This window comes from Lates calcarifer, linkage group LG19, assembly GCF_001640805.2.
Source record: "Lates calcarifer isolate ASB-BC8 linkage group LG19, TLL_Latcal_v3, whole genome shotgun sequence".
Classification (NCBI taxonomy): Eukaryota; Metazoa; Chordata; class Actinopteri; family Centropomidae; genus Lates; species Lates calcarifer.
Genome location: NC_066851.1, coordinates 836894 through 860963, shown reverse-complemented (window position 1 = coordinate 860963; position 24070 = coordinate 836894). Strand labels below are relative to the sequence as shown.

Below are 24070 nucleotides of genomic sequence, written 5' to 3'. Positions count from 1 at the left end.
GCCCCCTATATTTCACCTAAGCATAACACACGATGAACTGGAGGTGTTGCTAGGCATAAAGCTCTACGGCACAGGCCCCCTACTGCTACCCTGCTACCCCCCACTGTTCTTAACCTGGCTAGTTGTCAACCTGTCTCCTCTGCAGTTCTTCTGCTCCTCTGCGCTAATGCATTTGCAGGCCATCCTGCCAAGACAGTTGTAGGGGAAACACTCCTCTTGTTGTGTCACATTACCAGACCTCAAACTGCACTCAAAGTCACACACCGACACAGGTGGGCTATAGCCTCTATTTGGAGTCAACACTCTTGCTACATGTTTGAGTGGAAATACATCTATTCTTTTCCCGTCAGTATGCTGTAATTATCTGAATTAATGCAATGACAAATATTTATTGTTGTTGAGAATTTATTGTGGCATATATACCCATGCAATTAACCTTACTTTGCAGCGTCATTTTATCAGTTCAATAGCCACAGCAGTCTCTCTTTCTGTGGATTACAACAAGGAGTGTGTAACCCTGGGCATGTGAAGCATGGAGAATAAGAGGGCACTAGTGTGCACTGGATGAAACTTGAGATATGAGCAGAGTAAAAGGGGTTTGAATGTGGTGTTGCAACAGCTAGTGGCAAAGCTGTGTTATACAGCTTTAGTTGCTGGCCATGTGCTTTATTGCTATACACATGGCAACATAGATCTTGACTCTGCTGATCACACTTCAAAGCAGTTACTTTACCTGCTACTTCACCCTTCAGCATCAACAGAGGGGTTTGTGCTTGATAACTTTGGCTGGAGATACATGGTGTCTGAATCACTGCTTGCATTGTAACTGGGTGTCATACAAGAGGGGGTAATTTTTTTTCCCAAAAACTCTGTATTTTTTACTTGCATAGTCCATGCTTATTTCCAATTCCACTTAATTCACTGCTAGCTTTGACACTGTTACCATAATGGACATGCTAATTGGCCACGTGGAGAATTACACTGGGTGTTACCCTGCTGGATAATATGCACGACATGCCACATTTTTATGCGCCACATGGGTTACAAATGGATTCATGCATGAGGTCCATGTTTCTCACACACAGGTTTCATACTGGACCGAGATGTACATATTTATAGTAAGGTTGTAATCCAGATTTTGTTACATCTGGTGCTAATGCAAGACGGATGTGGCACAACAGGTGAAAAAAAATTCACAGGAAAATTTTTGTGTCTATTCCAGGGGGAGCAATGTGGCTGCAGGTTTTCATTCTTACTGAGCAGGAGCAAACCAGACTTGACTATCAACTGCTTTCAGTCTTCACACACTTTATTAGTTCAATCAGGAGCACTCTTGCTTTGTTGGAATGAAAACCCGCAGCCAAGCTTGGCCCCTGGTCCTGTGTCAGCCATATTGCTTGTCCCAGTCTAATACACCTAATACCACAACTAAGATGATAAATTCCACCCTTACTCCCAGACATACTAATATGCTAACATGAGAAACAGCATATTCTCACACATGTTTACAGAAATATATTGTCCTATAATCCATCATCAGGCAAATCTAGCAATACTGCACCAAAAAGTCAGCTAAATATTACCAATAAATAGCAGTAGAACCTACGGTGAGACTGAAATCCAATTCATCTTTCATTTTACTAACTATTTTATTATGTCCTGTTAATGTCACAACTGCATTTTGTAGTCCATAACCATGAAAGCAGCATTGATACTCCTGCTGCAAATGCTGGAAATAGAATATATTGTATTAGATAGGAAACTCCTGACACCTCCATTAACAAATGGCTGGGATACAAGGTTCAGAATTGAGAAAGTTATAGCTAAAGTTGCAGCTTTGAACTGCTCCTAATATATTTCCTACAAAAATACATCCTGAGTCTTTCAAAACACTAAAAACATCCATTTTCAACATCAATAAGCTTGAAAAATATTAAGGTAGGTCAGAGGAGGAAGTTCCACCCACATATAATTTACCATAAAAATGGTTTTGGAAATATCTGAACACATTTGTGTAGGTAATGCAACTCAAAGACTTGTCAGTAGTGACCCAATCCTTCAATTAGTAACCTATTCAGGAGTCTTCAAGCACAACTAACCTGGATCCAAAATTAAGACCCACCAAGCACCAAATGCAGGCAGACTGCCCATTTGGTGAACATGTCTGGTAAGGCTTCACACCACACTGGTGGGCAAATGTACCCAAATAGTTGTGATAAAAATCTATGCTGAGAGTCTCTACCATATTTTGGTGTAATTAATGGCTGAACTGTTTATGCTCTCTGCTGTTGTTTGACACACACAATCACAGACACATCAATGCACACACAGTCAGCTGACAGTAGAGAGAGTCAAGCTGTTGACAACTGCGCTCTTTTCTGCACAATAAAACCTTTTCCAAGGAAAAAGCTAATGCTTTATCAGTACACCTGTCTAACATGTCTAATATTTTAATTTGTTGTGGCCACAGTCTCGCTTGTCAGAAGGAAGCTTGTCCTCACAGACTCTACAGCTCTGGAGGCAGAAATACCTGCAGAAAGCCAAAAGGCAACAGGAGAAAAGGAAAGAGATGATAGTGATTAGAAGCACCTTAAATACAGCAAATAATGAAACAAAGGCCCAATGGATGTTACACAAACCAGAGACATTAATTAAACAATTAAACTGAAATAGGATTCCAAACCTAGAGTTGTTTTAGCCTAAATTGCCCAGAAGGACAATAAATAAAATCTGTCGTAATCTATCTAACCAAAATTATAACTGGAGTGCACCCATATGCTTAATGTGATTATACACAAACAAAAAACTAGAAGTGTGTGTGCGTGCATGTGCAACTAGTGCCTGGCCTAGTCTCCAAGGCTGTCAATACATACAGTTCCTAAACAAAAACAACAAAGTAGCTAGAAAATATAGATGTACTTACAGAACTAGTACCTAGTGGTACAAAACAAATGCTTCAGTATATGAGTGCATACAGAAACAAAGAACCATAATTATAACCATTAAAGGATACAAACACAAAGAAACTGGTAATCACAAATGAGTGACTACAGAAACAAGAGACATAGTGGTGAGCAACTCACACCAAATCAGTCAGGCACCCTGACTGGTAGGTCAGCGCAGATGACAGGATTGCTGTGGTAGTGAGACTGGTCAACGGGACTGGGGGGCCGATCCAGTCATCCATGGAGATGGACCAGAGAGAGGCTGGGCATGGAGTGGGTCTAGGCGAATCCTGGACATCACACTTTGCATATTGGACAAACTGAACTCAAAAATAGTTAGCCTGAATACCCAGTGTAGTAAAACAGTTGTATCTGAAGTTTTCATGATTTGTGAAGAGTTGTCAGCCTGGGTAATCATCAGTGTAGCAGTGAAAATGAATTCCAAAACGGCAACAACTCTGACCCTCCTTCCGCATACAACTGTTTGTGTATGTATGTGACAGCTCTATATATAAGGAACAAGTGCTGTATGAAGGTGTGTGAATGGGTGAATATGACCTACAGTGTAAAGTGCTAGATAAATGCAGTCCATATACCATCCAATTCTGCTTGATAGGAATTTGTTGGTATTTTTCTTTTTATGTGTAAAATGTTTCTGCAGAATTCTGCAAGTACAGTTTCTGCGGGGTGTTTATTCTAGGTATAACTATAGCTCAGTACAAAAGAGACCAGGAACAACTGAATACACTGCTGTATTTAAGCACAGGTTTGTTTAACGTTTTTTTTATTTATTACATAATTCCATATGTGTTCCTTCATAGTTTTGATGTCTTCAGTATTAATCTAAAATTTAGAAAGTAGTAAGAAACCACTAAATGAGGTCTGTCCAAACTTTTGAACTGGTACTGTATATCAGGTTTTACAGCTGATTGTATGGATCCTATGTTTAGAGATAAATCTGTGCTGGTTGTAGGCAGGAGGTGATGAAGTTTGTCTCTAATGGTTACAATAAAAAAAGCTCATAAAGCTGTTACTAATGAGAGTTATAGGACTTCATGGATTAATAGAGATGTGCCTCTCTGACAGCCTGACTACAGTGCTGGGATTGTTTTTATTTTCTTCTATTGGTAATGAGTAATAGGCAGCTCTGGCATTACAAAGGGTTCTTATATGTTATGGCCAAGTGGGATTTTTCCGGTTTGGTGGAATGCCATATCCTTTCAAGTTTTGGCACTGTTTGCTTTTTTATGTGGATTTGGGCATTAAACCATGGCGCAAACCTCCTTTGTTTTGCTATCTTCTTTTATAGAGGGGCAGTATGGAGCACTATCTACAAGATGATCAAACTGGAAAGGACTAAAATTAGCATAGGAGTCCTAGTTATATTGAGACATGGCACTGAATGAAGTGCTAAAGAAATCTCTTCCATAAATGTAACTACAGCACTGTCAGATATCTTTTAAGGGCATTTTTGCCTAGTATCACGTAGTCCAGTAATAAGAATTCAAAAGTAATCAAATGGTGGTCTGATAAAAGAGTATTCCTGTGTGAAGACTATTGGATTTTCAGTATCTATAAACCATAACAATGTCAAGAGTGTGGTTAAACCAGTGAATGGGTTTATTTACACTCTGAAAGAGGCCAGTAGAGTCCAATAAGAGATAAACATCATTCCTATCATTGCTGACGTCCACATAAGTATTAAAATCTACTCTAATGAGTAAATCTGCTGAAAGTACTAAACTTGATCAAAAGTAGTACGGTATGAGATGTAGAGTGCAGTACACTATAACTATTTGAATTGGCTGTAGTGTTTCCACTTTGAATGTGACTAAGAACAAGGCAAATGAGTTATAATTGAGTGTCGTAGACTGGACTCAAAAATGACTGCAACTCCATCTCCTATAATGGTGTCTCAACAAATGTGAGTATTGATATGACTGGGTGGAGTGGATTCATTAAGGCTGATATACTCATCCTGGCACAGCCAATACAACTTTGGATGAGAGAGATCTAATGTTTTATTATCCACATTTAATTATCTTATTTCGTTATACTAGTGGTGTTCACTGGGCGACCTGGCAAAGGCAATAATTTAGGTGTGCTGATGCCTTGTGGTGCAGACTGGCTCTAAGGATGTGGAACATCACCTCGCTGGTGGGGCAGGAGCATGAGCTGGTGCAGGAAGTGGAGTGGTACCAACTAGATGGCCTCACCTCTACAAACAGCTCAGGTTGTAGAACCAAACAAATCGGGAGGGTCTCTCTCCTTTTCCGGAATCACCTAGGGTGAAAAGCACCGGACAGGAGTGGGGATACTCACAAGTCCCAGCTGAGAGCCGCTGTATTGGAGTTTTCGGGGAACAAAAGGTACACACTGTCTGCAGCTACAGGTGGTGAAAAGGCTCTTTGGCTGTTGTGTGTGCATATGCACTAAACAGAGTACCTAGCCTTCTTGGACTCTCTGGGTGGTGTGCTGGAAAGGCTTCCTGGAGAGACATAATTGGGAGGAATGGCCTCCCTGATCTGAACCTGAGTGGTGCTGTGTTCAAGTATAAGGTGGTTCATAAGTGTACTTGGTACCTTGCTGAAATGCTTAAGGGCTTATCGTGGGGCTGTCTTGGTTTACATCAGTGTTGTGTGGACCTTGGAGTCAGTACCTGCAAAGTGGCAGACCGGGGTGGTGGTCCACATTCTCAAAAAGGGGGACAGGAGGGTGCTGCAACTATATCATGGGTATCACACTGCTCACACTCTCTGGGAAAGTTTACTGATACAGGCAGCCAAAATGAGTTCCCTCCACAGGAAGAGCAGTTGAATGATGACGTGCACCTGTACATGCCATCACTGGTCTTATTAGGTAGGAGAACAGAGAAAATTTATAGAGTCTGGCATTGTTTTTGGAAAAATACACCAACTCAACACCTTTAACTGCCATAGAGGAGTATCATTACTGCCAACATGAATATCAATCTTACTGTACTGTACATTTATCTTTAGCCAGTAGTTTTAAATATGATTCAACATCGCCTGCTTTGGCCCCAAGAATACATTTAACTATGGTCACCAGTGTCACTAGTTGCCATTTACCAGGGTTGGTTTCAGCAGAAATGTCAATGTTTTAACTATGGCCCTGTGGGTCTTCAGCTCCAACTTGCATTGCCTTAAGAGGCCTACAGGTGCCAAATTGCAAGGAACAGTTAAGCCTGCTCTCACTTTCCTGGCCTTGACGGACCACTGGGCGCAGTTGCAGTTGCAGCCAGAGTTGGCTTTGCATGTGGCTCCCTGTTGTAATCGGTCAGATATTGATTAATAAGGATTCACGCCCGAAGGGGCTAGGGGCCATGCATACAAAGCAGTGTGGCTTCCATTATCACCATTAAAATATAACATTAACAAGTATGAAAATGCTCTCATTGTTCACTGGTTAAGGTTCACTGTAAATGCTCATTGTTTGCTGGGATTCATGTTTGTGTTTTCAAGTAAATAAATGATTGAATTAACTAACTCAGTGATCAATCACAGCTGTGATGTTAACAATATGTGTATGTGTGTGTGTGTGTGTGTGTGTGTGTGTGTTCTTTTTTAGCTATACCTCAACGTGGACATGAACATGTATGTTGATCTCCAGTCCTTTCTTGGTCGTTTGTACCAGAGTGCTGCAAACCCCACCACATACTACTTTACTGTAGACCTATAAATTGAAGTAAATCTGGTAGAACATGGTAAGTTACAAACCATAACAAGTCATCACAAGTGAAGGCAACAGTCTCCTAAAAACTCTGTATGACATGCATAGCTAAAAACTGCTGTTGGGCAACCATTTCAAATAGTGTGTGACACTGTGACAGTCTGAGGAAGCCAGTCAGCTGTACCTTGAAGAGACAATGGCGCATCTAAAGTCTGTTCAGCAGGGTTTTTTGTGTTGCGAGGTGAGGTGTGTTACATTTCTGACTGTAAATGTGTGATTTCACGAGTGTGTATGTGTACAATTTTTTGTTTGTATGATTCTTTCTCTTGTATTAATAAGCTATTTGAGCATTCATCACTGTGACTTTTATCCCTGATTACTTCACTGTGAGCTATGAATAATACATAAAATAGTTAATTGAAGAAGATACTTCCTAATTGGTAAACAATTATTTTCACAAAAAACAACACATAGCACTCTCAGCACCTAAAATAACAGTAACACATTGGTACATTACTCTTTTTCATCTCCCTAACTTGAACAGCCATGTGGGTGTTCCTGGCATATTTCTGAGGCCCCAACGCAAATGTGCTGAAACAGGCTGCCATTAAGGATCACCACCATAGCATCAACCCTGGTGTTCTGCAGATCTCAAAGACACCTCCACTTTCACTTCACTTGTCCAAAGGTTTGCTCAACAGCCTTGTCCAATGTAGGCACTACCCCAGAAGTTGTATTCACACATTTTCTCCTGTCAAGTTGTGTAGAAGCTGGAGGCCCTCAGCATTCTGACATCATGAACTCTGGTGGTCCCCAAAAATGTCAATGAACCGCTCCCTCTCATCTACAATCCCTTGAAGGAAGATGGAGTAAAAGGACTTGTGGTTCATGTTCTCTCCTCTTATTGGTGGCCTCTGGACCCTGATGTGATACCTATCAATCACACCAATGACAACACTAAGGCCAAAGAGGCAGTAAAATGCAGTAGCAGATGCAGCTTTCTCACAAGCATTCTAGCAGGAGATTGAAGGTTGGTCCCATTGTACAAAAGGTGTGGAGCACTTCAAAAATGATCCTGTGTGCTGATGACCTTGACATAGCAACCTGATCAGACATCTCCCAGAAGCTGTTTTGGTTGGCCATGTACCACAGGAACATCAGCACCTTCACAGGGACTGGTGCTAGACCAGTACCATTCTCCAGCAACTTAATCAGCTGATACTCTATGTTGGGTTGGTGACTCTGAACTGCTGTGCAAAAGTGTTGTCATCCATGTTTAGTATCACCTCCCACACAGTTCCAAGATGCTTTGCTGTTTTGACTGCAGTATAGTGGATATCTGTACCCTAAGTACTATTTACTATCACAATATCACTTGCTTTGTGTCTTCTGCTACTATTATTACCAATTACTGTTCTACCAAGCTCTGTAACCTCTGATTTTTAAATCATCTGTAATATGTAAATGGATGTTGTTGACCTCAAAACTAGCTGTAAGCAAAGTCTGGTGCAGTGCATCAAATGGCAACATTTATGTTTGAAACTGCATATAGTACAGTACCGTAAGAGAAAGGTCAGTAGGAATGAATGAAGATCTTATTTGTAATCTTAGGCACATTAATTTAAACATGTTATAACATATCCCATTCAACAAACAATACTGTTATGTTTATAGGCAAAGTTAACTGACAGTATATTCATGCCCTTTGTGTTTTGATAATGGAATGACAAACATAATCAAAACAACAAATATACTGAAAAATAAAGATACCTTCTGCACCTTCAATCCTCTTCTGAGTTGTTCTTTGGGTGAAGTGCATATATGTTTTGCAGAACAAAAGAACAAGAACAACAAAGGCTTCTCCATGAGTCCATGTTTTTCAAATCTCTCATCTGGAACATGGTCAACTCAGAGGTGACGTCACTCCCAGTTCTGAACTACAGTATACATAGAATTCACCATTTTTTTTCCTTTATTTTGGGCGGTACTGCAGCGTACACTGTTATGTTAATGAAAGTTTCAGTGGAGGTATAGAATGGTACACACACTTTAGGTACAAAAAAAACACGTCCAGCAGATGGCAGAAAGTAAACACATTTTGTCCAGTAATTCCCACATTGTACATCGCACATTCTAAAACCTAATATCCATGCATTCCCTGAAGTGAGGCGAATCTCGTGATATAGGACATTTCTGCCTGTAATTTTTTTTCACAGAATTGCAAAATTTGCAAAACCTACTTTTTAAAACTCCTCTTAGGTTGTGCCTCACAAAACTTGGCACTTGGTACAAAATATGGTGCTAATCAGCCAAATGGTGGCGCTTTTGTTACAAAATAATGGAGTTTTGATACTCCTAAAAATGCAAAAGTTATAAAGGTAAAACTTGTACCTTTAGTGATGTCATATCTTTACATATTTCTATCCAATTAACACAGAACTTGAGTGAGTGGTTTGTTGCAACGTTATCTATAGAATTTGGTGCATATTGGCTAGGTTGTTGGTGTTGTTACACAAAGCTGAAAAATATGCAAAACCTCCCTTTTCAAAGAGAGATGTTTCATCCTCAGTGTACAGTTTTCCAATCTCTGTGCTGCTTTCAACCTGAGACTGTCATGATGCGGCAGCTGGGCCGCATCAGGGTGGGTTCAGGGATTATTTTCTGTTTGTGTTCTTTTCTCGTTTGCTGCAGGCTGGGAGGCGGAGCCGGAGGTTGAATTCTCTGTGTAGCGACGACCAGGCACACCTGCGCAGCCTCCCACATCTGTCTCCACTTTCCCCTCATCACTCTCCCTATTTAACCTGCCCTCTGTTTTCCCTTCCTCGCCAGTTCTTCATAGCAGTGCACCTCTTATCCTGCCAGAAGTTCCAGGCTGTCTTACTCCTCCAGCTGCTCCCCCGTTCCTTGTCCCTAGTGTGCTTCCACACCGCTGTGCCTCCCTTGTGTCCCTGGCTGTTTCCTCGCCCTGTCTCTCCTGTGTGCTCTCCCTGCGCTCTCCCTGTGCTCCAGGTCGCTCACGTGGTCTCTCCTGTGGCGTTCCTCCAGTTCCCCCTGGTCCTTGCCTGGTCGTCCTGGCTCTCGAGCTCCAGCCCGTTCTCCCGGCCTCCCTCATCTGCCTTCTACCTGCGCCATTCCCCAGACCCCGCTCTGGTCATGGACCCAGACCCTGCCAGACCCACCGCTCTTTGTGTTCTTCCCCAGCCCTTTCGGCCCTTTGTTTTCTGCGGACAATAAAACGCCCTGGTGAATCCGCATCCTTGAGTCCTCCCTTTTTCAGCGCAAGGCGCTTCATAACAGAGACTTGCATTGGGCCCATGGGCGTGAAAGCCCATTGGGCTGTCACTTGTGAATTGCAACCCCAGGCTGAGAAAAATGCAGAAATAATAAGGAAAAAACTTGTACTCATAAACATGTCTTTACACCTTTTGTCTGATTAACACAAATCTTAAGTGAGTGGTTTGGTGTATGATAGTAAGGTTATGGTAATTTCGGTGCATGTTTGTCAAATAGTTTGTGCTGTTACACAAAATTGAAAAATATACAAAACAGACAGTAAACCAGAGACTTACATCACATTCACAGACCCGTATTACTGACTTCCCAGCAGGTGACGCTATAATCAAGGTAAATGTGTTTTGCGTCATTCAAAAATCTTATATCCACGCATTTCCTGAATTGAGCTGAATTTCATGATATGAGAGAGCCCATTTCTGCCTTTATTTGTTTTTGCAAAATTGTGAAATTTGCTAAATCTACTTTTCCAAACTCTTCCTAGGCAGTGCATCTGATCTGCATGAAACTTGGCACATAGTATGTCAAGTCAAATGACCAAAGTGGTCAACAGAATTGTGATATACAATTAACACAAAACTTCAGTGAGTGGCGTACCACAATGATATTGTGTACAAAGTTTGGTGCATATTGACCACTATGTGGTGCTTTTACACGAAGTTGAAATGGAAACCTACCTTTTTGAGAAGAAACATTTCAACCTTGGCAGAAAGATCTCCAATCTTTGTGGTACTCTAAACCTACACTGACATCGCACCCATGGGCTGCCATGTGCAAATTGTTAGTGTCCAAGCCTGAAAGGGCTAGGGGTCACACATGGAAAGGAGCATGGCTCCCAATACCAGTAAAAAGTTTCTGAGTTAAATTTTCAGTGGAGATATAGACTTCTGTACGTACATCAGATACCAAAAAAAAAAAAAAAAAAAAAAATGACACAGTCCACCACCAGGAGGTGCTATAATCAAGGGAAATGCGTTTTGGCCAACTCCCACACCTTACGTGGCACATTCAAATACCTAATATCCAAGCTTTTCCTGAATTGAACTGAATGTTGTGTTATAGGCCACACCCATTTCCACTGTAATTTATTTATTTATTTTTCAAAATTGTAAAATTCGCTGAACATACTTTTTCGAACTCCTCCTAGGCTTTGCATGCTGACGTGCTGCGGTAAGCATATTGTGTCATTTCCTGTTGTCAGTGTTTCAGAGTAGCGTCTCTTGCTGCCTGTCTCATCTTAGATAATTTTCCTTTACTGACACTACATCCATAGCTAAAATACCAACTTAATCTGCACATTTAAAGTAACAGTAGTTGTTAAATCACCAATAGCTCTTCTTTTGTGCACCATTGGCCTGGCCTCCAGCTCCACTGTAAAAAACCTTGGAGTTATTGTGATGAGTGACACTGTGTGTCTGAGAGGAATGTAGGGCAGATCATGGTAGCACCTGGGTCAGCAGGGTGGAGTGGCAGGACAGGAAGTGATAAAAAAGGGGAATGAGCAGACATTTGCTCTCTCTGGGAGCGGACCGCAGCGAAGGCTGTGGAGCTGAGGCCTAGCCGGGTGAACTGTTTTTTTTTTCACTCACTGGGGAGGTGTGGGTGTCATTCACATGCTGCTTAGGGGTGCCCATGGCAAAGATAGACGGGGGCATCAGGGCCAGGTTCCTGTATTAGGCAGGGCTGAGGTAGTGGTAGCAGGGGAACTAGGAGTGCCAGTGTCCGCTTCCCAGCCTGTTGATGTGGCCCTCTTTCTGCTAAGGGAGACACCTCACTGCACTGGGCTAGTGATCGCTTCTGCAGTAAAGCCTACATGAGGCCAGACCATCGCAAAGCTCAGACCCTGGGGGAGGTTCTTGACCCCCAGGAAAGGTAAGTGTTTTAACATTTCTTTATTGGTAGTTATTCTGTCTTTTGATTATGTTGTGTGTCATTTATGTTTAATGCCATCGATTTTAAAGGGCAGCTAGGGTTATATCAGGGTAGGGGCTGTGGCCTATGGAGCTAGACCCTCTTATGCAGCTGCCTGTGTGCCCTGATGGCACAGTGTGTGTTGGGATGGAGTGATTTGTAGTGTACAGTGTGTTGTGCTCTTTGGGGGATTGGTGTGAGTTGCAGTGCCCTAAGGGGGATTCAGTTTAGTGTGCAGTGATTTGGACTGGCGTGTGCCCATAGCCTACATCTATTTTAGGCCTGTGCAGATCATAGAAATGGTGGGATAGGGCTCAGATGGAACCCCACGTCTGTGGATCCCTGCTGCATGAATTTCATATAAATAAACATTACTATTTTCCATTATTTCTGTCGTTTTGCCTCCTTCGTTTGTGATAGACACAGTAGAGACATTCTGTGTGCGGGCTCTCTACAGTCTTTCATCAAAAAGGTTTATTACATTATCTTTGATCAAGATATGTCCTTTAGCTCCCACATAAAACAAACTTCTAGGATATTATTTTTTTCACCTGCATAATATTGCCAAAATCAATTCAGTCATTTTCTGTCTCAAAAGGACGCAAAAAACAAGTCCATGCATTTGTTATTTCCAGGCTGGACTATTGTCATTCATTATTATCAGGCTGCACCAGCAAATCTCTAAAGACTTTCCAGCTGATCCAAAATGCTGCAGCACAATTATTGACAGGAACTAGAAAAAGAGACCATATTTCAGCTGTGGCTATGGCTCAGGAGGTAGAGCGGTTAATGGTGGTTCCTAAAGTTTCCAGGAATAGTACAGGAGGCAGATCCTTCAGTTATCAGGCTCCTCTAATGTGGAACCTACTCCCGGTTTGTGTCCAGGAGGCAAACACCCTCTGCACCTTTAAGAGCAGGCTTAAAACTTTCCTTTTTGATAAAACTTATAGTTTGGGTTGGCTAAGGCTTGAACCATCCCTTAGTTATGCTGCTATAGGCCTAGAGTGCCATATCTTCCCTTTCCCTGTAGTTTTGTACTCTTTCATTTCTCTCTCCTCTTCTGTCTCTTTCTGCAGGTATTTCTGTCTCCGAAGCTGTAGAGTCTGATCTGTGATGACAAGCCTCCTGCTGCTCCTACAACCCCACTAAACACCTGCTTCCATTTTTAAAAATGACTAGAACTGCTTCTAGTATTACTGCTGTTATTGCATTTACATTTATATTTATTTATATTTACATTTATATATTTACATACTTTAATTGTCATTACTATTATTACCACTATTGTATTATTGATACCAATTTAGATTTTTTACATGGAATCTGCATCATACTACATTCTCCTGTTCGTGTATAGCATCTAACAGTCAAAGTTACAAAGGAACATTTTCCTTTAGCTTCCAATCAAAATAGGAAGTGCTGTATACCATGGCTATGCCTGCCTGCAATTCTAATTATTATTATTGTCGCTCTTTCTCTCAATCCAACCAGACGAGGCAGATGGTTGCCCACCCTGAACCCAGGTTGTACTCAAGGTCTGCTCTATATAAAAAAGGGCCCTAAGATAACTTGATGCTGTATAAATAAAACTGACTTGACTTATAAATTCAGTTTTATAGCATGCTTTCTTTCTTTTACCATATTTGGTGAACACATTTTTATAATATGAAGATTGATTTGTAGTCTTTTGATGGTCTTGCATGACATGTCAGATCAGATACACAAACTATATAGCTTAAACTTTTAAAAGTCAAAATTTTGCAGTTGATTAATTAAAATATTACCTAATTATTATAAGTGAGGTTGGGCAAATTGCTGTTGGTGATACAGCAGGTTTAACAATTTGCATTTGAATCAGCTTTTGTCAAATGTTATGTTACTGAATAAAACATTCTACAAATTAAAAAGAAAAACTGAACTAGCATTTACATCTTGTATGTATCCATTTGCTCATTTATATCTGCCCCAGAATGATTAAAATCAACAATGTTCCATTTCTGAGGTAAGTTTTTTAATTGTTCATGTTCTTCTGTTGAAATTAATTTGTCAGAAGATGACTTTAATCCAAAAGGACTAGTGAATCTTGGAAACCTAAAATGAATATCCTCAATAACATTTATATTTCTGTTTGTATTGCATCCAAAGTGATTTTTCAGCACCTACTGTGGTTGCAAAAGCACTTACACAGACATACACATAAAAAGAGTTTGAAGTCTCCAGTGCCACAACACGTAAATGGGTGTTGTTTATATGACTCATATGATTAAATATGTTTTGACATTTCCATCAGCAATTAAAACATGCCAAGTGAGAGATAGAGAACTCTGGGCCAGTTTACCCTTAATTTAGAGAAACCTCTCACAAATATTGAGCCTCTGTGCTGGCAGTCATTCAGAGTCCACCTGTGTGTCTGGACTGGTTAGAATGACCCCTCCCTGTCTGAAGGGGAGGGACAGGATGAAAATAAGACTTTGCCCCTAACTTGTGCCCTCTGTGCCAACATAATGCTGACTATTCAAGTGTGTGTTCTTTGTCTCTGTGCTTACATGTATGTCTTCCTGTGTGCATGTGACAGATGAAATAATGTCCTTAATGTATCTTAATGTACTGAACTAAAGAAGACTAAATATTAACACTAAATAAACTATTGAGAGTATCGAGAATATATTGTTATTAAAGTGTGTATATGTTGTTATCTTAATATCTTAATTATTTAATGGCAGCCACATTAATGAAGTATATGACAATTTTGTCATTGATATGTTTGCTGCTATGTCTGTGTAGGTTCTCAGTCATCCAGATTATAATAGTTTAACATGCTAAAGTTGAAGGGAACCCAAAAGAAGTCCAGTTGCCTTCAACTTTAACACTTAAGACTGTTTGCTGCTAGGTTACTGTACTGAAATGAGATGCCATGAGTAATATGCACTCACAGAGCTCTATATTATGAATATAATACTGGTTAGGGCCTTCATTTGCTCTCAAAACAGCCTCTCTTCTCTGTGGCATGGATTCCACTAGATGTTCTACTGAAATCAAATCTGGTCACTGTGGAGGATTCTGAAGTACACTCAACTCATTGTCATGTCCATGAGACCAGTCTGAGACAACATTTGCTTTGTGACATGGTGCATTATCATGCTTGTAGTCATTAGAAGATGAATAAATTGTGATCATAAAGGGATGCACATGGTCATACGATGACTGGTTGGTAATAAGGAGTCCAAAGTGAAGAAATTGAGATTCATTAGATCAGGCTTTGTTTTTCTAGTCTTGAACAGTCCACTTCTGGTAATCTTGTGCCCACTGCATCCTCAGATTTGTGTTCTTGGTTGACAGGACTGGAACCTGATGTGATCTACTACCTCAAGGTTCAACATGATGTGCATTCTGAGATATTCTATTGTTCACTGCAGTTGTAAAGAGTGTTATCTAAATTACTGTAGCTTTTCTGTCAGCTGCAACCAGTCTGGCCATTCTCCCCTGACTTCTCTCATCAACAGGGTGTTTCCATCTATATAACTGTTACTCACTTTATGTTTTGGGTTTTCTGCATCACTCTGAGTAACTTTTACAACCTTTTGTGCATAAAAATCCCAGGAAATAAGCAGTTTCATAAATACTCAAACCAGCCTGACAGGTACCAACTGTCATATCACAGTCAAAATCACTGACATCAAATGTTTTCCCATGTTTGATGTGAATATTAATCTGTGGTGGACAACTTGGAAGTTAGGATGGGTGTGGTACATCATGTTTATTACTAAGAATCTAACTTTAGTATTGTATGGAAAAGAATGTACTTTTTGTGCATTACTCACTTATCTGGGAGTGCTAGTGGTACCCCTAGTCAAGTGAGACAACCTATATAGGTTTATATAAAAATGCTGTAAAATCCCTGACAGCCAACCCACCATTAAAGTCAAACTGTAGCCAAACACGCTGCAGACCTTTCATGGATTAACTTTTTAAATCCAACCCAGCTCTTTCGTAACATTATATAAGGTTATGCCACCCTCGCAGACTTACTCATTGTTACATATTTGCCCAGCCAAGGGTTATGGTGGTGGGGGTGGTAATAGAGTCCAGCACACTGTGTCACATTTATTGATTCCTTCTCTTCCAAGTACAATCTCCTATATATACACTGCCCCTTTTTCTACATTGTATCCTATTAGTCAGTGGACAAAACAACATATATACAATATAGTGATTTGCTATTTGAACTGGCCATGCAATAAGTGCATTTAATCAATATACAAGATATTGTTGTAATTGTTAATATATATTGTTAAATTTGTATTCCAACTGCATCAGAATCAACTTTGTGGTAATTTTGGAAGCACCTGGTTTTGATTAAACTATATGACGATCAAAGATAAGTGTTATTACAACCTCAAAAATTAGATTAGAGTTGAATCAACACATCTGTGTTCAAGGATAACCTCACCTAATATTGCATAATCTCATTCTGTCAACAAATTCTGCATGTTGCCCCTGGCTCGTGTAAAGAAAAGCCAGCCAGTTGCACCCTACTTGCAAGTGTGTAGGAATCAACGAATAATAATGAACTTAAAATTACCCCCCTCTTGAAGTAGTAGCTGGACACCTTTGGTCTTTGTTTTGTAAGTTTGGTTACAAATATTAGACCAACTTATTTACAGTTTTGGGAATATCATAATATTTACCACATCGCACTACTGAGAATGCCCCTTTATTATCACTGATATTAAGAGATAAGTTCAAATTAATATGACAGTCAAGATTGTCATTGTACTTTGTATAGATGGAGGTAGCTAAAAGGTTATTAATATTGCCCCACAATCCTCTGAAATGAGTTTAAACAAGCTGTGTGAGGTGTCATTGCTGCTTAGTGGGCAAGAGTAGAAGACTGGTTACCCTGACAAGTTTGTCCAGCTGTTTGCTTCTGTACTTAGTTTGGGCTCAAAAGATTCATGGACACAAATTAAACTTTAACTTAATGAATAATCAGTTTTAGGTTCTACATTTATAGCATTGGATTTATGTTTCTCAATATTAGGACCATATTTGCCATGAACCCCACTGATTCATGTCACAAAAGACACATATTTCACAATATCCAACCTTGTCGTGCACAATGTAAAAGTCAGTTAAGATGTTGGCTCATGGTGCCATTCTTTTTGGTGATGGTACCTGATAAATCAGCACTCTCAGTCAGTGTCTGTTTTTAGACTGATATGGCATGTTTACTGAGCACACATCTGGCATTCATATGGAGGCTTGTGCTGTGGAATATTCCAGTCAATCCATTCACAGAATATATGGAATACTGAGAAGTTGAGCCATACCTGGAATGGATAACTGGCACAGAATATCAGGATCTTCATTTTTATAATGGAGTAAATTTAAGAACATGCTGCAGGCAGGATTTCATGACAGTGGACTATGATTTGATGGTGGAAAGGCATAATGTATGTATTTCTTAAATACATCTGGGCAAGCTTCTTAGGTAGACTCCAAACTTCAACTGTAGATGTGAAACTTAGATTTCTATAAATGTAAATAAATAACAAAATTGCAATGTTCTAATATTTGTCCAGGGTGTAAAGAGTAAGACTCAGGCATAGTGGTGCTGTGGTTAGCACTGTTACCTCACAGCAAGAAGGTTTTTTCGCTTTTCTGTGTGGAGTTTGCATGTTCTCCCTGTGCCTTATATATGTTATATATGTTGGCCCTGCGATGGACCCTTAACGGATAAGCAGTATAGATAATGGATGAATTGATGGATGGCTGTGGGTCTCACACAGGCGGCTGTGATGATTGTCTCTCCAGAGAGATGTGCCTGATGTGTTAGACATGTCTCCACGAGCACAGAGTTTAGCTTGAGACCTAAAAGGACTATATTCTGGGGGGAAACAAATGGCTCTTTTTGTTCACAAGATACCAAACACTGAAGGTGACTCAGTAGTATCTGTTTATGTGTGTATCTAATTTAGCATCTGCGGAATGGATTGGAACAGGTCAGATCCATGGAGACCCCAACTCACATCTTGTAGGACCAAAAGGATCCATTGCTAATGTCCTGGTGCCAGACACCACAGGACACCCCCAGAGGTCCTGTGTTCATGCTCCAATGGGTCTGTTTTGGCAACATGAGGGGGACCTGCACAATATTAGACAGGTCCCACAGATACTGAATTAGATTGGAATCTGGGGACCTTGGGCTCTTTGCTGTGTTCCTTGATACATTTCTGAGCAGTTTTTGTGGTGTTGTGGTGTGGTGGGAGCATTATCCTGCTGGGGGAGGTCTCTACCACTTGGGGAGTGCTTAGGGGGAGGTCTTGTTTAGGTTTGTGGTACATGTCAAAGTAACATCAAGATGAATTCCCAGCAGAACACTGTATTGTAACAAGAAGATCAGTGTTATTCACTTCATCCATCAGTGGTTTTAATGTTGAGGCTGACTGGTGTATTTTGGTTTGTATCATGTTCTTCACTATACTGTGTACAACTAACCCATAATATCTAAATAATGTAGGCATATGGGTTGTGGATTAAATGTATTTTAAATCAGTGACATCAAAAATTTAACCGAATTAAGACTGTGACCCAGATCTGAGTACATAATACTGTTTCAAATATGTAACACTATAATCAGAACTTGAATTCACTTGGGGTGGACACCTGTACACCTGTAAGATATGCAATTCTGTACAAAAATAAAATGTTACCTATATTAAGATCATATCATATATTAACTGCTGAATCTATAGTTTTTCAAATTGCACAAGGCTATAACAGTGTGTTTGTATTATTCTTTCCACTGGCTCGTTAATTTACAAATGCCTGAAAGTACACACAGAAAGTAGAAGAAAAGAAGAGGGAAAAAACCACTGAGCAGCGCCAAGTTCAGTTACTGTGTACAGAACTGGAGGGGGGGCAGAGGGCACACACTACATCTGACGTCAGAATTTTGCTGCGAAGATAAGCCAGGGGGTTTAATATGAAGTACAATGTATGTCCTTTAAAGTAGAGTGATCGAGCTCCAGCAGCCTCGAGGCACTGAGCACCTGAATGGTAACGTAACAGACAGGAAGATACTTGCAAGATACTGATAAACCTCCTTCGTCTTCTGCACAAAGTCAGGAACAGTCCATGGAGTAAAGAAAATACTATGAGGGGAGCAACTGAGTCCAACAATACAGCTGTAAGAAGGTCGGTTTGAAATAATTCGCCTGCCGTCATCTAACCGCAGAAAGAGAGGATGGGAATGGCGAGTGAGGATCTGCTTGTGACACTCCAGATACTACCTGGTTTCTTTTCAAACTGTCTGTTCCTTGTCCTGTATGACTCTGTGGTGCTTGTGAAACGCGTTGTTTCGCTGCTTAGCAGCTCCAGGTCCGCCGGCTCCGGAGAGTGGCGACGTATGTTGACCTCAGCGGGGCTCCGCTCCATCTGGAACAGTTTCCTTTTAGACGCCTACAAGCAGGTAAAGTTGCTGCTGGAACGTGTTCATTTATTAAGCTTAATGTGCTTTGATGAACATTAAACGTTATATCTATATCGCACGTTTCTAACCTACAACTAGAAGCTGTTAGGACACATATGCGCAAGTGCTGATCTATTATCGTTTTGTTATTGTTCTAGTGTTTCTTGTTTGTAGTTAGTGACAGTGATTTTGTGAGTATACTGTATCATGCAACTGCTGGCAGTTGAAATAAATTGTACATTTAAGATTCAGCTGCACTGATCTTAAAGAAAGTTCTTTGACAGATTGATATTAAAGCTAAAAATTAGGTTGTAATCAATGTCAGGCAGTCAGTAAATTAATTGTAATATTTTATAGTAAGTAAAACAGGCGGTGATATACATTTCCAAATGGCAGTATGGGCATGTACACCCTGTATGTGTTTGACATTTTTCTCACTTCTCTGTCAGTTTAATTGTACCTGTAAACTACTTTTATGATTCTAACTATTTCATGAAATTTGGAGACCTCATCATCCCAGCTTAATGTTGCATTTACACAGTGTCACCAATTGGGAAAAACTGAAAAAACATCTGTTATTCTGACTAGGATATGTTCATGCATCATTCCAAAATTATTAGCGCCACCACTAAACTTGTGGTTTCGATAAATTAACATCCTAAATTAGCTTCCTTTGTATTTGTATTTGTTGCAGTTCATTACAAAGTGACCCTAGATACAAACAAAAGGTGTATAGCGCCTTTCAAATGAGCTTAATCATTCTACTGTGTTAGTGTTAATATTGGATTTTATTTTTTTGGAACTGCCAACTGTATTACTGTATCTGTAAAGTGGTGTAATGTGCTACTACTTCTTTCTTGTGAAAAAGTGTGTGTATAGGAAAGTAAGCTGAAAAATATACTGATCTGAGCATAGATCTGCAACAACAGCGAATTCCATTCAGGAGACCTACCAATTATCACAGTCTCAAAGGCTTTACTGTGAACCCATAAAGACGATTTGACGTTTTGCAAAGTAAAAGACAAAAACTGTGTATTAATAGACAAAGGCCTACTTTAACATTTCCTTGATATGTGCACTGTGTGAGTAATTCTTAATCCCTATTTTTACCTCCTCAGGTGAAACTTGGCTGCGAGGCACCCAATTCCAAAGTGGTAAAGGTCCCTGATGGCTCTTGGTTTAGTAGCAATAACAGTAACATGACCAATATGCCAAGTGGTGCTAGGATACAAAATGGTGATGAGTGCCATCTTCTGGATTTTGAGTCATCAGATCGCCCTCTGGTGGTCAACTTTGGCTCAGCCACCTGACCCCCCTTTATCAGTCAGCTGCCAGCTTTCCGGCAGTTGGTAGAGGACTTCAGTGATGTGGCTGATTTCCTATTGGTGTACATTGATGAGGCTCACCCATCTGATGGCTGGGTGGCCCCTCCTATGGGCTCTTACTCTTTCAGCGTACGCAAACACCAGAACCTGGAGGAGAGGCTGGGAGCGGCACGCAGGCTCATTGAGCACTTCTCCTTGCCACCACAGTGTCAGCTGGTGGCAGACTGCATGGACAACAATGCTAATGTGGCTTATGGTGTGTCCAATGAACGAGTGTGTATAGTACAACAGAGAAAGATTGCCTACCTGGGCGGTAAGGGGCCCTTTTTTTACAGTCTGAAGGATGTGCGGCATTGGCTGGAACAGAGCTATGGTAAACGGTAGGTGGAATCATGGACAAATACAGAGAAGGACATTTCCCTTTTTTCAGTTGGGAAATAATAGATCATTTGGTTTTGTATAAGCAGAAACTGTTTTTTTTACTCTGCTCATTTTTTATGCACAATGTGAACATAATTTTGTGCACCTTTCTCATTGGATGAATGTTATTAGATACAGTATACACCAACTATTGCCCATCTGATACCTCTATACAGTTTTTTAAAAATTCTTCTTTGGCTGTCAAAAGTATTTACCTCATTCAAATTTTTTCAAAGTTTTCAAATTTTGTTACAGTACTTAATCAAAGTAGATTTGATGTGGCTTTTGTGACACTGATCAACAGAAAAAGACTGTAAAAATGAAAATTGATCTTCCCAATATGATCAAAGTATTCACGCCCACTAAGTCAGTGTAAAGTGACAACCTTGAGTTTGTATGGATAGGTCTTGGTAGGTTATGCAAGTTTATGCTTTACTGAACACTGCTCAAAGGTTGTATGGATATCACGAGTGAACAGCCTTTTTCAGGTCCAGCCACAAATTCCCAACTGGATTGATATGTGGTTTCTGACTCAGCCACTCCAGGACATTACTATTGCTGTTTTTAATCTCTTCAGGTGTAGCTTTGACTATATAATTAGGTGTATTGTTTTGCAAACAAACCCAAATGGCTATGACTTTTGTGGTAGGAATGGTAATTTTATGATTATGCTGTTTAGTCTGAGTTTTGGTCTCCCAAAAGAGACCTGAGCTCCCCAAGAGCCTCAAAATTATTTTGAGATCAAGCATTTCAAATGCTACAATGAATCATATAATACATAAAATCTAATTAAAATGTTATGTTCTGTCATTGTTTGTTTTAAATGTTTGTGTGGCTGTAGCCTACTCAGTATTGCTGACTTGTTAGTATTGTAAATAACAAAATCAATTTGGATACAAGCAGGGTGTTTTTCTGTATCATGGTTAATGGGCTGCTTTCATGTGTAGTTTTATGTGTCTGTGTGTAATTAGTGTGTGTAGATTTCGAGTCAGATAGGTGATTCTCAACAACAAGGCCATGCAGTGTTAGCTAGTGGACTTCACCTCCTGCCAGCACATTCAATTTGCAGCCTTTCTCATCATTTCTGCCAAATAAAACAGAGTATCCCCTCTGTTCATCAGTGTCACCTTTGTGAGCCAAGTTTCTCCTTTATGTTGCCACAAAACAATATTTTAGAATACAAAGCATGTCTCAAACACCGTTTCCTCACAATGTTTCCACACAATGACAGGTAGAAACAGGCCCAAATTTCTCACAGTGGTGAGTTTAATTTCTTTACTTCTTAATGTAATATTTGGTATTAGAGTTGGCCATAGCCCATTCAATCTCTTTCTTGTCTCTCTCTCCCCCACCCCCCACTGCAAATGACTTCCCAGAAGTTGGTCCCATAATCAACTGAAGCCCCTCGATTAAACTCAGGTGATCTCCACTAAAGGGTGTGAATACTTCTACAAAAATGTATTTTTTATTTTTATTTGTAATTCAGATTTAGTTGAAAGAATATTTGTATCTACATGTGGATTTTACTTGTCATGCAACAGGAGAGGTGCTACAGGGATGTTGGGTTTACAGTTTCTAAAAAGCATTTACAGTGCATTTATTTTAAACCCAAGTGGCTTACAGACACCCCTTTTAGTCAACTCCGGCTCAATTTTCATTCACAACAAATGATCAGCCCAGTCAGCTGCTTGTTTTCATTGGCCCAGAATGCACGATGGACACATGCCCCACCCAGTCAAGCTTGAGCCCCCCCTCCCCCCACACACACACACACACCGCTGCCACCACCACCACCACCAACTTCCAATTATCATCACAATCTCCTCGTGTTATCCTGTCAGAAGGAAAGAATCCTTGCAAAACAAGTAGCAAAACAATTCGACTGAGGTTTGGTCCATGTTGGAATCCTGTAGGACGGTTTTTCCTGTGATCCTGGCTAGACCGTAGTTGGGGTGTTGGTAGGTTCTGATCTGATCCTCTGAAGTTGCTGTTCCAGAGCAGGTTAACTGTGCAGCATATGTAACCATGGTGTTTAAAGCAGCTTCATGATACGGAAATCTGAGTTATGCCCAAGGTTAAACCCAGAGATCAGGGTCATGGTAAATTAATCTAGTTTCATGATAAGGCCAAGTGACTTCAGTGACAAGTGACATCAGGACAGGCCCAAAAAAATTTTCTCACACCAGTAAAGCATGCCTTTTTCATGCAGTTCACTGTCCGCATTTGCCTTAGAAATTCACAGATCAGGACCCTACACAGAACAAAGTACTATGTTTTATCAGTTAAGTTAAACAAGGATGATCTCACTTTCATCATCAACATCAGTTTTGATTAACAATAAGATGACATTAAACCATTAAATATCCTTAAATATTGAAATATTGTCAACATGTTATGGTTAGTATGTATGGTTGAGATGAGTATAGAATGTGTCAGGATCTGTCAATTATGTCATCTGTGTGTCCTATAGCATTGAAGCTACAGAAACACAGATGATTTGTTCTGGTCACAGTGACAAAGGTGTGCAAATGAAAACCTTTGACGAAAGAGTGCCTGACTCGGTCTTTGGTTGGATGTGAACTGCACCTGGTCAGCATGATACAGAACCATAACCTTTGCTTTCATTGTCAATCTGATAAAACTACTCATATCTCTATAACTAATACAGGTTTCTCTGTTTTCCATTTCATCTACTGGGCTTTTTCATAGTGCAATGTTTTACTATTCTAGAATGTTAAAGGAGAGAAATAAAAAAAGTGGAAAATAAAGGAGAGTGTTTGCTGCTGAATAAGTTTTATATGTTTTATTCATGTCCCAAAGAGATCTTGGATGTGGAAAAAAAGAAGAGGCTCTTGAATGGGAGGGGAAGTGAAAAATGGGGGAACTTTTTTGTTGCCTAAGGTGAAATTTCCACAGGGGAAAGGGGTATATCCTACACACTTTCCAAAATCATGTTCTTGTTCTCTTGACGTTTAATATTTCTGGTTAATTTTTTTTAGCAAAATGGCTTGAATTTG

At 40.2% G+C, this 24070-nt stretch overlaps 1 protein-coding gene across 1 annotated transcript; it reads left to right on the top strand.

Moving 5' to 3' along the window:
* Positions 1-18795: 18795 nt before the first annotated feature.
* Positions 18796-22444, top strand: dio2 (iodothyronine deiodinase 2). The gene is made up of 2 exons (XM_018697726.2): positions 18796-19308; positions 20427-22444. Exons 1-2 carry the CDS (start codon positions 19084-19086, stop codon positions 21015-21017), a joined length of 816 nt encoding a protein of 271 aa, XP_018553242.1. The 5' UTR covers positions 18796-19083; the 3' UTR covers positions 21018-22444.
* The last annotated feature ends 1626 nt before the right edge of the window (positions 22445-24070 follow it).